A 14,583-nucleotide genomic window follows, 5' to 3' on the forward strand; every position below is an offset into this window, starting at 1 on the left:
TGATTAATAAAGTGGGATTGGGATAATATGGTGTGAAAAGCCGCCATTGCGGCCGGTGAGTAAAACATACTTTTTCCCACCTGCTACTGCACTTAGTGCAAATCTGGGATGATTCTGCCCTAGGTTGTGGCTTTTGCATAGTATTAAGTATTAGAAAGAAAAGGTAGACTTGCATTTATATAACACGTTTCATGTCTATTGAATGTCTCAAAGCATTTTACAGCCAGTCTCTTTGGAGATACGTCACTGTTGTAATTTTTAAAAATTATTTCATGGGATGTGAGTATCGCTGGCAAGAACAGCATTTGTTTCCCAATCCTAATTGTGCTTGAGAGGATGGCGGTGAGCCGCCATCTTCAGTTGCTGCAGTCCATCTTGTGTAGGTACGTCTGCAGTGCTGTTAGGAGGAGACTAATAAAGGAGAATCTTACAGTTTGCCAATATTTTATTCAATTGTCCATATTTCATGTTCAGTCCACTTCAGCTTGTACAGCTATCTTAAGCATGCTTAGTATTCATTCATGGAGCTAAGACCAGTTCTTTTTTAGTAGCAGTTTTTTCTGAGAAACGAGACTCCATAATTTTGTAATTTAGAGCATGTGAGTTACATGATGTAGAATCTAACCATCTGCCCTTGGCATTCAATGGTATTACCATTGCTTAATCCCCCACCATCAATGTCCTGTGGATTACCATTCACCAGAAATTTAATTGGACCAGCCCTATAAATACTATGGCCACCAGAGCAGGACAGGGTATTCTGTGGCGAGTAAAGGAATGGTGATATAGTTCCACGTCAGGATGGTGAGTGGCTTGGGGTTGATCTTGCAGGTGGTGGTGTTCCCATGCGTCGGCCACCCTTGTCCTTCTAGGTGGTAGAGATCACAGGTTTGAAAGGTGCTGTCAAAGGAGGTTTTGAGAGTTGCTGCAGTGTATCTTGTAGCTGGTACACACTGCTGACACTGTGTGTTGGTGGGAGTGACTGTTTACAGTGGTGAATGGGGTGTTGATCAAGCGGGCTACTTTGTTCTGGGTGGTATTGAGCTCATCGAGTGTTGTTAGAGCTGCACTCATCTAGACAAGTGGAGAGTATTCCCACACTCCTGACCTGTGCCTTGTAGTGGCTTTGGGGAATCCAGAGGTGAGTTACTTGCCACAGAATACGCAGCCTCTGATCTGCTCTGGTAGTCACAATATTTATAGGCCTGGTCTAGTGAAGTTGGTGGTGGGGGATTCAGTGATGGTAATATCATTGAATGGAATGCTAAGGGGAGATGGTTAGATTTCCTTTTTTTGGAGATGGTCATTGCATGTACCTGTGTGGCACAAATGCTATTTGCCACTTATCAGCCCAGGCCAGAATGTTGTCCAGGTCTTGCTGCATTTGGACATGGATTGCTTCTGTATTTGAGGAGCTGTGAATGATACTGAACAGTGCAACCATCAATGAAATAAAAGCAAAATACTACAGGTGCTGGAAATCTGAAATAAAAACAGAAAATGCTGGAAAAACCCAGCAGGTCTGGCAGCATCTTTGGAGAAAGAAACAGAGTTAACGTTTTGAGTCCGTATGATTCTTCTTCAGAGCTAAAGAGAAGTAGAAATGTGATGTGATGGATTTTACACTGTTGAAGAGGGGGTGGAGCAGGTAGAGAAAGGTAGAAGGTCAGGGATAAGTGGGGGCTAAGGAAAGATTGACAAAGATGTCATGGGCACATGACAAAGGGACTGTTAATGGTAGTGGTAAAAAGTAAAGAAGGTGCCGATAGTGGTATAAAGGTAAGATAGCAGAAGATGTTTAGTAGCAGAACAAGGGTCAGCACTCTGTGAAACCAAAACATAAAAACAAGTGACCGATGGCCCTGTGGGGGGGACGGACGTTGGGGGAGAAAGAATAAAAAAACGAACAAATAAATAAAAGAAAAGCATTTTATAAATAAATAAATAAATGAATAATAATTGGATTTAGAAAGCAGTCAAGATGGAGGAGAACACCATTTGTAGCTCCTCAAATGTGGAAGCAGTCCATGTCCAAATGCAGCAAGACCTGGGCAACCCCTTTTTTAATCCAGCTTTGAGCGACCATATCTCTTCTCAATCTATCCCATTTAGCATGATGGTAGTGCCACACATAAACAATGGAGGGTGTCCTCAGTGTGAAGCCAGGACTTCATCTCCACGAGGATTGCCCGGAGGTGAACCCAACCTATACTGTCATGGACAGATGCATCTGTGACAGGAAAAATGGAACAGCAACTAATTTGCACACAGCAAGCTCCCATAAACAGCAGTGTGATAATGACCAGATAATCTGTTTTTGTATGTTGATTGAGGGATACATGTTGACCAGGACACCATGAATAATTCCCCTGCTCTTGTTCGAAAAGTGTCATAGGACCTTTTACATCCAGAAACTGAACTGGACCAGCCATACAAATATTGTGGCTACATGAGCAGGTCAGAGGCTAGGAATCCTGTGGCGAGGAATTCGCCTCCTGTCTCCCCAAAGCCTGTCCACCATCAACAAGGCACAAGTCAGGAGTGTGATGGAATACTCTCCACTATCCTGGATAAGTGCAGCTCCAACAACACTCAAGAAGCTTGACACCATTGAAGACAAATCAGCCTGCTTGATTGGCACCCCATCCACAAACATTCACTTCCGGCACCACCAACACACAATGGCAGCAGTGTGTACCATCTACAAGATGCACTGTAGAAGCTCACCAAGGCTCCTTAGACAGCACCTTCCAAACTCATGACTGCTACCAACTGGAAGGACAAGGGCAGCAGATACATGGGAACACCCCCACCTGGAAGGTTCCCTTCAAGACACTCACCATCCTGACTTGGAAATATATCGCCATTCCTTCACTGTTGCTGGGTCAAAATGCTGGAACTCCCTCCCGAACTGCACTGTGGTGTACCTACATGACATGGGCTGCAGCGGTTTGAGAAGGAAGTTCACCACCACCTTCTCAAGGGCAATTAGGGCTGGGCAATAAATGCTGGCCTAGTCAGCAACGCCCACATCCCTTGAAAGAATTAAAAAAAACACATCCACTTCGGAAGCCAAACAGGGCTTGATGTCTCATATGAAGGATGGCACCTCCTTCAGGGCTGCACTGGGGTGTCAGCTTTGATTATTGTATTTAAGTCCCAGAGTGATTCTTGAACCCACAATCTCCTGCCTCAGAGGCAAGGGTGTCACCAACTGAGCCATGGCTGTCACAGGAGACTTATGCAAGGAGTCTGGTCAAAAAAGGATGATGTGGGGAAAATATGGGAATATATGGCAATCCAATTCTCCTCCATGAATCAGAAGTAAAACCTGTCTTAACTGGCAGCTGCCTGCACTCAAAGTATTTTTAAAATAGGTATTTTTAGAAATTGAATTCTTAAAAAATGTTTCTTTTGTCTTTTTTTTCTTTCTCTCTTAGTCCAATATTTCTCACCCCTCTTTATCTAATTTTGACTCTAATTCACTGTACTTCCTTCTGCAGCGTTCATGTTTCTTTCTCTGGTCTTATCTCTGATTGGTTAAAAAGGTAGACTGTTTGTCCCATTGCTCAAAGGTCCCAGATGCACCTGTGCCCTCACCGCGTTGCCATCAGCTCGCACTTCCAGCAATATATAGGGCTGAATTTGCCCCCTGTTGGCGGGGGGTTGTGTGGGGGCAGCTGGGAGCGGGTGCGAACCCAATTGGTGTCCCCGATCAGGGCCGTGCTGCTATTTTATGTGGGCGGGCCAATTAAGGCCCGCCCAGCATGATGCTCGCCCGGAAACGCTGAGCGCTCCCTGTGCGGGCAGGGGGGGGATTCCCTGAGTCCGGGCCTGTGCTTTTTCACGCGCACAGAAATCAGGGAGGTTTGTTTAAGTTTTAAACATCTGAATAAAGTGATTAAAAACTTTTAAAACATGTCCCCTCATGTGACAGTGTCACATGAGCTGGGACATGTCAATGAAATTTTAAAATAATTTTTATTGAATTTTTAAACTCCTCATGAAACCTCATCCCGCCCGTGGATGAGGTTCCATGAAAAATGCGAAGGCCGCCTGGGCTCTTCGCCTGCCCACCAACCTTAAGGTTGGACGGGCAGCTCATTTAATTATATCAATTAGTTTTTAACAGGCCTTAATAGGCCTTTGACAGTTCGGCAGGCGCGCAGCCGACTTGGCTGCATGCCCGCCTAACTGAAAATCTAAATGACACGCGGTGACATCGGGACGCCTGCCTGACGTCACGCATCGGCAGAAAATTCTCCCCACAGTGTAAAAGAGTTTGGAGCTGAAGGGTGAGGAAAACAGTCGAACTTATATGGCAAGCTGGAAAATGCCCCACTCAAGCAAATCCTGGGCCAATAGAAACTCCACCTAATGGCAGTAGACAGGAGAAGGGAATTTGTCCTGGTGAGTGGCTTTTGCAAATAGATGACAATAATTGCATATAACTGTGCAGAGAACTAATCGTGTATTGTTGAATATTTTTGCTCCCTCTGATGATTGTCAATACATTTCATCACAGCAATTAATACTATATTGTTTTTTAATTTCCCATTCTCTTCCCAAAGAATGAAGTATAATCCAAAATCTATTTATATTGTTTACGTTGCCTATGCTGTAGCCATTTGATACCAATGACTTTTTATGCCATCTTGTTAATGCAGCCACAGACGTTACAGTGGGCACTACAGAGGACATTACAATACTTCGAGCAACAAGTGATTGGGTAAGTGTGAATAGCATGGCAATTCTAGTGTCCTTTACAAGTAGGTTTTGCAATAATGCTATATATGCATATTGGCAAATATACATACCTTACAAGTATTGCAACTGTAAATCTGTCTTCACAGTATGACACTTAATGAGTGACCATACTTTATATTCAGAAATATTTTGTGTAAAAATGCTAACTTTGTTTAGACATATTGTTGTTGAATGTTCCAAAGATAATTAGTTGGCTTTATCAAGATGATTTCCATGCAACTAACTCGAAAGCTCAAATGTCTTTCAAATAATTTGCTTGGCTTTCAGATTTTGACAAATTTCACTGTTACTGTATATACTGTTGCCACTACTGGGATTTAATTTCAATAGCAAATGCAGAAATTCTAGAAGACTTCCAAATTACAATGGATGTTGTTTAAGTTAAATCCATTGACTTTGGGATTTTCTTTTTCCTCTTTTGATTTGCATTTTTGCCTCCATGCTTTCCCCCCCACAGTGGTCTGCTCCTCCAGCTGGATGAATTGGATTCTGCTGGCCAGAGTCTTTTGCCGCAAGCAAACTGAAACCCTTTCTTTTAATGTGGAAAACTTTGCCTTTATGATGTGCCCCACCTTGTGACAGGCTCGAAACAAGTAAAACATCTGACTCACAGCAAGTTAATTTGAAAGGCCAGTGAATGTAAAGCAAACGTGGGTGTGGTTGATTATGTCTATAACAACAGCCAGCATTTTAGATCCATTCATGAGTTGGGTCTGTCAAAGAATTTCTAAAAAAAAATTGAAAATTTGTGAAGCTCCTATTTTAGCCAGCTGCATTGCAATATTGGCAAAGGATTGGGAGAGTCCTACTTCTCTGTATTCTCAGCTATGGAATGTAAAATAAAATGAGGAATGGGACAAAATATATAAAAGTCTAATAGAAAGTATAGAAAACCATACAGTTCATCCTTTTTTCCCATCATTGAAGTTGTTATTCTCTACTCATTAGATCTTATTTCTTCCTAGGTGTCAAGATAATTGGATGGTATTTTACAGCCTCCCCCGTGGCAAGTTTAGTGACAGAGGGGGCATTTAATCAGGCAGGTGGGAAACTCGATTAAGTCTGTGGTGGGAAGGCCCGTGGATGGCCTTCCTGCTCCCCCACCAATTGAGGCATTAATTGCCCACTTAAGGGCATCATCCCAGTGCCACTGGTATTAAACCAGTGGCAGGCAGTCCTGCCGCCACATGGGGAGTGCGACAGTCAAACCTGTGCATGTTGCTTGTGGTCTCCCGAGGCAGGTGGTGAGTGGGGGGTGGGGGGTGGGAGGAGCCCTCGTTCAAAAGCACTCAGTGCCCGATCGAGGGTCCTGGCATCAGAAAGAGGATAGGCCAGCAGAGAACAACCTCTGCCCATGCTGCTGATCCCCTTACATCTCCTCATTCATCAACTTCCACTCTTCCTGCCATTACTTAGCTCTGGTCTGAGTCACTCCACAAACTTGGGCCTCCGGTGGGTGTATTTTCTGCAGCAGCCACCACCTCCTCAGTGGTGCTGCTGAGGAAAAGAGTTGCTGGCCTCTGATTGGCTGGCAGCTCTCACCATGCAATGCTCCTGCTAGAGTCTCACTCGTGGTTGTGGTCTGCTGTGTCTTGCACAACCTGGCCCCCCAGAGAGGGGAGGCCTGGCAGAGGACCTGGTGGAGAGAGCCGCATCCTCCTGAGGATGGGTTGGAAGATGAGGAGAGTGAGCCATGCCACCTAGCTATGCAAGCTGGTGCATGGGATGATTTTGATGCCTGAGAGACATGAGATTCTCTAATACTGTGAAGATTCCTATAGCTCTGCATCATTTGCTCACCTTTAACACCTTGGCCATATTCACTTTTTTCTCATATCTCACATGCATGAACAGCAAGGCTGCCTGTGCTTGTACCAATGTATAGGTCCCAAATGAGGCCAATCAGAGGGACCCATCTGAGCATAAACCCCCTTGACAGCATGCAATCGAAACCATCACATTACACACATAAATCACAAATGGAGCCAGAGCATCAAGTGAAAAGAACAGTTATGTGTTAACAGAATGAATCAATAATTGTTATAACTCCCAATATAGAACAATCACTCTTGTGAATCCATACGTGACTAATGTGGGGGTTTTCTTAAAATGTTTCTGGATGCTATGGCATGGTGCTCCCCCCACTCTGCCAGCGTGCTGGTGAGAGGATCCTGACCCTTATGCCCCTTTGCCTGAGATGACTTTGGCAGCCGTCTTCTGATCACCTGAGGCCATGAGGATCGCAGGGGTGTGGGAGTCTCCTGCACAATGGCAGGAAGCTCATCTGTCACCACAGCATTGTGTCAATGGCAGAGGGGCAGAGCAGAGGCTGTCCCCACTAGAAGCACCCTGTGGTGTGCAGCCACCTGCAATTATGGCAGCAGAGGTTCATCTGCCGCTGTGAGGACCATAGGGCCCTCCCTGCTTTCCTGAGAGGAACCAGGACCTTGATGTGACACCAGGCTCCTCGTCTCCTTCTCGCCCTGGCTCTGGGCACTGGAGCTCAGAGACAAGGCGATGGTCAGCATGCATACCCAATATCCCATCAGTGAACTGCTGGGTTTGGTCGTCCATGAGAGTTGCCAGTCTCTCAACAGGGGAGGCCATGGATTCTGAAGAGAGGGTGATTGTAGCACTCATGGCCTGAATGGAATCCTCCATTGCCTGGGCCAGAGCGTGCAGCCCGTCTGGAATCTCCGCTACTTCTCCATGTACCTTTTGCTGCACGTCGAGCATCTACTGCTTGATGGACGACCCCAAAAGCTTGTCACCAGACTGGGGCTCAGCGTCTCAGTCACCTTGAGCACTCCGCCGAGTGCCAGAGGCCTACTCTATTTCAGTCCCCAACAGCTGGTCTTATGACTATGATGTGCTCGTACCAGTGTGTGGTTCCCTTTGAGCCAGGCCACGCATATCCACTGAGGTGCGTGTATCTGCACTGGTGCTAGGTGCAGGGCAAGGACCTGATCTTAGATCACTCTCTGAGGCTTCCTCCTCTTCTTCCTCAGAGGTTAATGGTGGTCCATTGGGGCTGATGGCGTGACGCTTTATTTGGTATCTTTAACAAGCAGGGGGCGGGAGTTGTCAAAGCACACACTTCTGGGTCGGAGACTCGCTCACTGCCAAGAAGTGTTAAATTCACCCCAAGATGTGGGATTCTGAATGCAGATCGAAGGCAGGTGTAAATTTTGATAGGGCTAACTTCAAAGGAGTGAGATATCAGTCTAAGCAAATTAACCGGTGTGATTTATTCAGCAGCTCTTTAGTAGAAGACAAGTGGAACAGATTTAAATGGATAATCCTGTGCAGGATAAATATGCAGTTGAGAACAGGAAACATAGGAACATCGAACATAGGAACAGCAGGAGGCTATTTAGCCCCTCAAGCCTATTTTCCCATTAGGAGAGATCATAGCTGATCTGCAGCCTAACTCTAAAAACCTGCTTTTGTCCCATATTCCTTAATATCTTGGTTAACAGAAATCTATCAAGCACAGATTTATAATTAGCAATCAATGTATCATTAATTGCCATTTGTGGAAGAGTTTCAAACTTCCACCACCCTTCGTGTGTAGAAGCCTTTTAAAATTTCACTCCCAAAAAGTCTGATGGACAATGACAGCAGTGTATACTATGTACAAGATGGACTGCAACAATTCACCAAGGCTCCTTCGACAGCACCTTCCAAACCTATTACCTCTACCACCTAGAAGGACAAGGGCAGCAGATGCATGGGAACACCACCACTTGTAAGTTCCCCTCCAAGCCACATACCCATCCTGACTTGGAACTATATCGTTGTTGGGTCAAAATCCTGGAACTCCCTTCCTAACAGCACTTTAGGTGTACCTGCACCAGATGCACTGCAGCATTTCAAGACGGCAGCTCACCATCACCTTCTCGAGGGTAATTAGGAACGAGTAACAAATCGCTTTGCCAGTAGTGCCCATGTCCCATGAAAGAATTAAAAAAAAAACCCTCAACCCTAATAATTCCAGGGAATACAATCCTAGTTTGTGTAATCTCTCCCTGTAATCTAACCTTTGAAGTCAAGGTGTAATTCTGGTAAATCTATACTGTACTCCTTCCAAAGCCAATATATCTTTCAGCAAAAGCAAAATGCTGCTGATTATAGAAATCTGAAATAAATGTAGAAAATACTGAATATACTCAGTAAGTCTGGCAGAATCTGTGGAGAGGGACACAGAGTTAACTGACAGAAATTTCCCAGGCTGTTGGAGGCAGGTTCAGGGGCGAGTGGGGTGGGAAATGAACATTGGGTTGAGATCTCAACGTGATTCTGCTGGCCAACCCTGAGGCAGCACTGAAGGCGAATGGAGGACCCACTCAGATCTGGGGTAACTAAGTTGTTAAGAAGCAAATTATGAACTGCATTAGCCCTGAATCCTGGATTTCCCAGCCATGGAGCCTGCTTTCTGAACCATCAGCAACTTACCTGGGTCACCAGGCTGAGTGCTCACTGGGAAGAGCTTCTTCAGTGAAACTGACAAACTGTAAAAGCTTTGATTAGTTACACTGAAGAGCTGCAGCAATGCCCATTAAAGGCTGCTGTTCAAAGCATTTCTTTTCCCAGAGTGCTCTCATTGCTTAGCAGGTGATTGCCAATTTCTTGGAAGGCACTTCCCAGGTCTAGCACTTCACTTACCGCCAGCTGCACTTCCCTGCTGCCAGCTTTCACCATGACATGGGAGCAGCTTATGGCGCTCCACCTTCCCCTTTGCTGAGAGTCAAGAGCAGAGTCCACACCATGGCCAACAGCTCCAGCGGCAGGAGCAGGAACAAAAGCACTAGCTGCCCCAGCTACCTTCTCCTCAGCTTCATGTCTCTACACAGGGTAGATAGGATGGACACTGAGATCTAGATGCCCCCAACACAGGGTGTACAGGCAGAGGATCAACTCTAATCACATGTCTGAGCACCAGTGCCTCAGGAGGCTCAGGCTGTCATGGCAGATTGTTCCTGTCGTCTGCCGCTCAGCCAATTTCTTAACCAGGTCAATAATTTGCTTTCAATTCCATAAGCTTCAACTTTAGCTAGCAGTTTCATGTGAGACAAAAGCAAAATGCAGTGGATGTTAGAAATCTAAAAAAAAACAGTAAATACTGGAAGCACTCATCAGGCCTGGCATCAAGAAGCAGAGTTAACAGATATAATGTTGTTGAGGCTGGAGAGCCAGCGAGAGACCCTGCATTGCCTCTTTTCCAGAAGACCCAATAACCACAATCAATCAGGCAGTGGTGAGGCCAGCGGCGGGTCTTCCCCTGGAATCAAGACCTGGGTTGGAAGTCTCACTGACTGAGAGCTGCCAATCAGAGGCCAGCAGCTCTTGTGTTCAGCAGCGCCACAAGGAAGGCCGAGGTTACTGCCAGAAGGACTTGCATTGGAGTCCCAGGATCACGGGGCAACCCAGGCCACAGCTGAATAATTTGGGTGAGGGTTGGGGTGGTTTTGTGGCTAAGGGTAATGGGGAGAGGGGTATAGGGGGTCAGCAGCAAGGGCAGGGTGTTAGCCCTCGGCAAACCCTCCCACTTCCTGATGTCCAGTCCCTCAGTCAGGCACTGAGCACCTTTGATCAAGGCCCCCAGGAGCTGTCCACAAGGTTTTAGCTGCCTTGCATGCCACATTGCAACAGGCTTGCCTGCAGCTGGGTTAATATGAGTGGTGGTGGGATGAGGCCCTTAAGTGGTCATTAATTAGCAGTTGGGTGGGTAGGTTGACCAGGGGCCTTCCAATTCAGAAGGCGGTGGGATTCTGATATGCCACCGGCTCATGTAATTAAATGCCCCTCTGCCTCCATATTTCCCACCAGACAGAGCAGAAGATTCCAACCAACATTTCAGATCTGTGACCTGAACCAGACCAGCTGAGTGTTTCCAGCCTCTCATGAGGAATTTTATCAAATGTCTTCTGGGAGTCCATATAAATAACATCCATAGACATTCCCCTGCCCACTACTTTAGTGACCTCTTCAAAAATTCAATCAAGTTCATCAGGCATGACTTACCCTTCACAAATCTAAGCCATAGAACAATTAAGTGTTGTCTTAGGTAGATGAAGAAAACAATAGAAACAAAATAAGGAGGAAGAACAGCTTTATAATCCCTGTGGATAGAAAGATGGAGGGATTCAATTAGAATGAATATAGAAACCTGCAGAATCATTTAAAAATAGTGTTCTAAATGACTACTTCCTCCAAATATTAACTTGAAATGCATGAGCAACACACCCTAAGTGCGATAACTTAATTAGGATTGATGACTTCAATATAAATAAGAAGGCAGTCCTAGAAAACAGAGGGCTCAATACAAACATTTTTTTTAATGTGGAGTACTAATACAAGCAAGGGAGAAGAATTATGAAGTGCTGACAGTGATTATGAGCAATGTTCCCACTGCACAGCAGCCTGACAAATACCCCGAGGACTTGTGCTGGGTTAAACAGGGACTGCACACTTAAAATAAAGGTTGTATACAGCAAATAAATTTAAAGGGAACATTAATTATGAGAGAGTAGGTAAATATCGGGGAACATACCAGAAAACTGAAAGCAAGCTAATATGGTGCACATTTTCAGAAAGGGGATAAAGCAGAATCAGATAACTACAAACTCGTTAGCCCTGTTGTTCTATTGAATATCATGTAAAATAAAGGCATTGGTTATCAGGAACAAACTTAAGGATTATCTGTGCAATAATAACCTAGTTAAACATGATTCAGAAGAGGATTAAATGACACGATAAAGGTTTATTTTTTGCAGACTATGGAAAGCTCTCTGATGTGGTGACTCATGACTACCAAAAAGCACTCAACAAAGTTCCACAATAGTTAAGCTCAATGCTGTGGACATTCAGGGTGAATCTAGGAAATAAAAAAAAAGTCTTGCATCTATGTAGTACTTTTCACAGCCACTGGACGTTTCAAAGCACTTTACAGCCAAAGCGGTACTTTTTGAAGCGCAGTCATGGTTACAGTGCTGTTTAGGAAATGGATAAATGGATAAGAAATTGGTTGAAGGATAAAAAACAGTGTGCACTTATTAAAGGAGTTATGTCAAAGTGCATGGAAGAACAATATAGAGTGCTCAGGGATTTGTATTGGAACCACTTTTTCTCATTTGTACCAACAACTTGGGTTCAGAAGCAGATTGGTTAAATTTACAGGTAATACCAATTGATGGCAGTTTGGCCCTTATCATTATACTTGTTCTTTCCTAATTCGTCTGGTACTCCTCAACCTTGGAGCACCTCACTCATCCAGACTCTCCTTTAAAATTCTCATTATTTACTGTCCCCCAAGGTCCCTGGCCTAAATTCCTCACTGAGATATCCTCCCTCCTTTCCTCTCTCAGTATCTGCACTTAACGGACTCATGCCCCTTATTTCAGTCTCCATCTCAACTTACTATGCCCTCTCTCATATTTTACTGTCCTCCCATTCTCCTTAAACGTCTCCCTCCATATAAATTTTCCTACCCATATTCGTGGCCATCCTGTCAACCTCATTATCTCATTTTGCCTCTCTACCCCTATGGTCATGAAAACCGACATGACTATGTTCAACCATCTCCTTGTATCCCTCACCACCACATCTCCCTATCCTTTCCAATCCTGCTTCCTTCTCAGACTGGCCGGAAAAAAAAATGTTTCTCGAGTTGTTTACAACTTAACTTTGGAACTTGTACAAACATTTTAAACATTATGGGCTGAAATTTCCCCCATCGGGGGGGTTGTGCAGGGGCGGGTGGGAGAGAGCGCGAACCCGATCGGTGCCCCCGATTGGGTGCGCGCCACCATTTTACGTGGGCGGGCCAATTAAGGCCAATTAATGTACAGAGGTGCCTCAGGGAGATTAGTTTAAGTTCTGGAAAATTTAATAAAGGAGAAAAAAATTTTAAGGACATATGTCCCCTCATGCGAAACTGTCCCATGAGTTGGGGCATGTCCATTAATTTTTTCAAAATTTTTTATTTAATTAATAAACCCTTCATGAAACCTCATCCCGCTCGTGGATGAGATTTCATGAAAAATGCGAAGGCCGCCTGGGCTCTTCGCCTGCCCGCCAACCTTAAGGTTGGATGGGCAGCATTCTTAACAGCTTTAATTACTTTCTTAATGGCCTTAATAGGCCTTTGACAGCTCGGCGGGCGTGCAGCTGATACAGCCTGCCGAACTGACAATCTAAATGACGCGCGGTGATGTCAGGACGCCCGCCTGATGTCACCACGCACCATTTTACGCGTCGGCGATTGGGCCCACCCCTGCTCGCTGACTGGAAAATTCTTCCCTATGATAATGCCCCCATGAGACACCTTGAGACTTTATTATAAATTTAAGTTGTTGTTAAAATAGGTAAATGAATGGTGTCATGACAGTTAGTGAAGAAATTGAAAGCAACCTAAGTGGCCTTGGTAAACTTAACACTCAAGGTGTCCAATCATCACAGAGCAGCCATCAATTAAACAAATAAATTGCTGAATTATATTGTCAAAACAGGAGAATATAAAACCGAGGGAGTCATGATCAAACTATACAATGCTCGGGTCAGACTACAGATACAGTACAGTGTCCATTTTTGGCCACCAAGTTGCAAAGTACACATTCAAAACTAGTGACAGTTCAGGGAAGAGCTGGAGTATAATCTCTAGTGTTGTAAATTTCGTGAAAAGCCTGGAAGAGTTAGACTTTTCAGCTTTGAATGAAGGAAACCAAGAGGAGGTGATCTTAATAGAAATAAATGAAAAAGCGAATGATGTGGGAAAAGTAAATTGGAATATTGCGTCAAACTAAATTGTAAGAGTAGATCAAAGGGACATAGGTTCAAATAAAAGGCAAAGTTGGGACTGATATTTGGAGGTTCTTCAAATAGTGATCAATATATGCACTGGATTTCTAAGTACAGTAGTCAAGGCAACAACCATAAAATCACAGGAACATAAGAATTGACGGCACTGGAAAACTTCATTTTGTGGTCCATCTGGCTGGCCCCAGAGTTAAGAAACAGAATACAACATTTACACCCCTATATTGATTTTTTATGAATCTTGATCTTCAAATTACTAATGTTTGTAGTATTGATTGTCTCTTAGGATTGCCATCACTCTTGGGTTGTCCTGTTGTCTCCAGGAATTAAAGATTGATCACAGACACTACAGCAAGCAATCTGTGTGAAAAATCATAGGAGGATTAAAAAATGATACTGCTTCTTTCCTTTTCTTTGAATGCTATTCTTCATTGGTTATCAACATTTTGGATATGGGAAAAAGGCTGTTTGATTGACAGTCAAAAAATATTCAGTTGGATAACAAAGAGTTTGCTTTCCAATTAGTGTGGGGAGGCTGTGTGCCATATGATTGGCTACCAGTCAGGCTACCAGTGACAGGAACATGGGGACAGAAGGTCAAGTGATGAAATTCCCTAAACACCAACGTATCACTGTGCTGGGAATTTCAATCTATATGCTCAGGATCCTCTGTATGGTGATTTAGTTATATCTGATCTGCCCATTGATCATCCACCTTTCCTCTTTTGAGCTGCATCCTATGCCCTCTCATATTTAAGATCCATAAGAATATCATAATGAGACCCTCTTTCATTCTTTCTTCAGCAGTTGGGCAGGCATAGGATGCCTCTGATGGATGAACTAACATGAAGTGAATTTCTCGTCTGAAATTTTCAATTGTTTCTCTTTTATTCCAAATTTCACTCCATACCCCTGGAATCTCTTATTAATAAAATGTACCGATGTCTCAATTCTAACACGGCACCCCAATCATTTACTTGCAGTGAGGAAGATAGCATG

The 14,583-nt window shown here is 44.3% G+C and overlaps 1 protein-coding gene across 2 annotated transcripts in view; it reads left to right on the forward strand.

Annotated features, from left to right (window-relative positions):
- gucy1a2 (guanylate cyclase 1, soluble, alpha 2) overlaps window positions 1-14,583 on the forward strand; it is a 266,554-nt gene that overhangs the window by 41,230 nt on the left and 210,741 nt on the right. For both annotated transcript variants that reach the window (XM_078545516.1, XM_078545517.1), the window contains exon 2: window positions 4,668-4,729. In XM_078545516.1, coding sequence (XP_078401642.1) covers window positions 4,668-4,729 — 62 coding nt within the window. The remainder of the gene's footprint in view (window positions 1-4,667; window positions 4,730-14,583) is intronic.

This window comes from Cetorhinus maximus, chromosome 7, assembly GCF_964194155.1.
Source record: "Cetorhinus maximus chromosome 7, sCetMax3.hap1.1, whole genome shotgun sequence".
Classification (NCBI taxonomy): domain Eukaryota; kingdom Metazoa; phylum Chordata; class Chondrichthyes; order Lamniformes; family Cetorhinidae; genus Cetorhinus; species Cetorhinus maximus.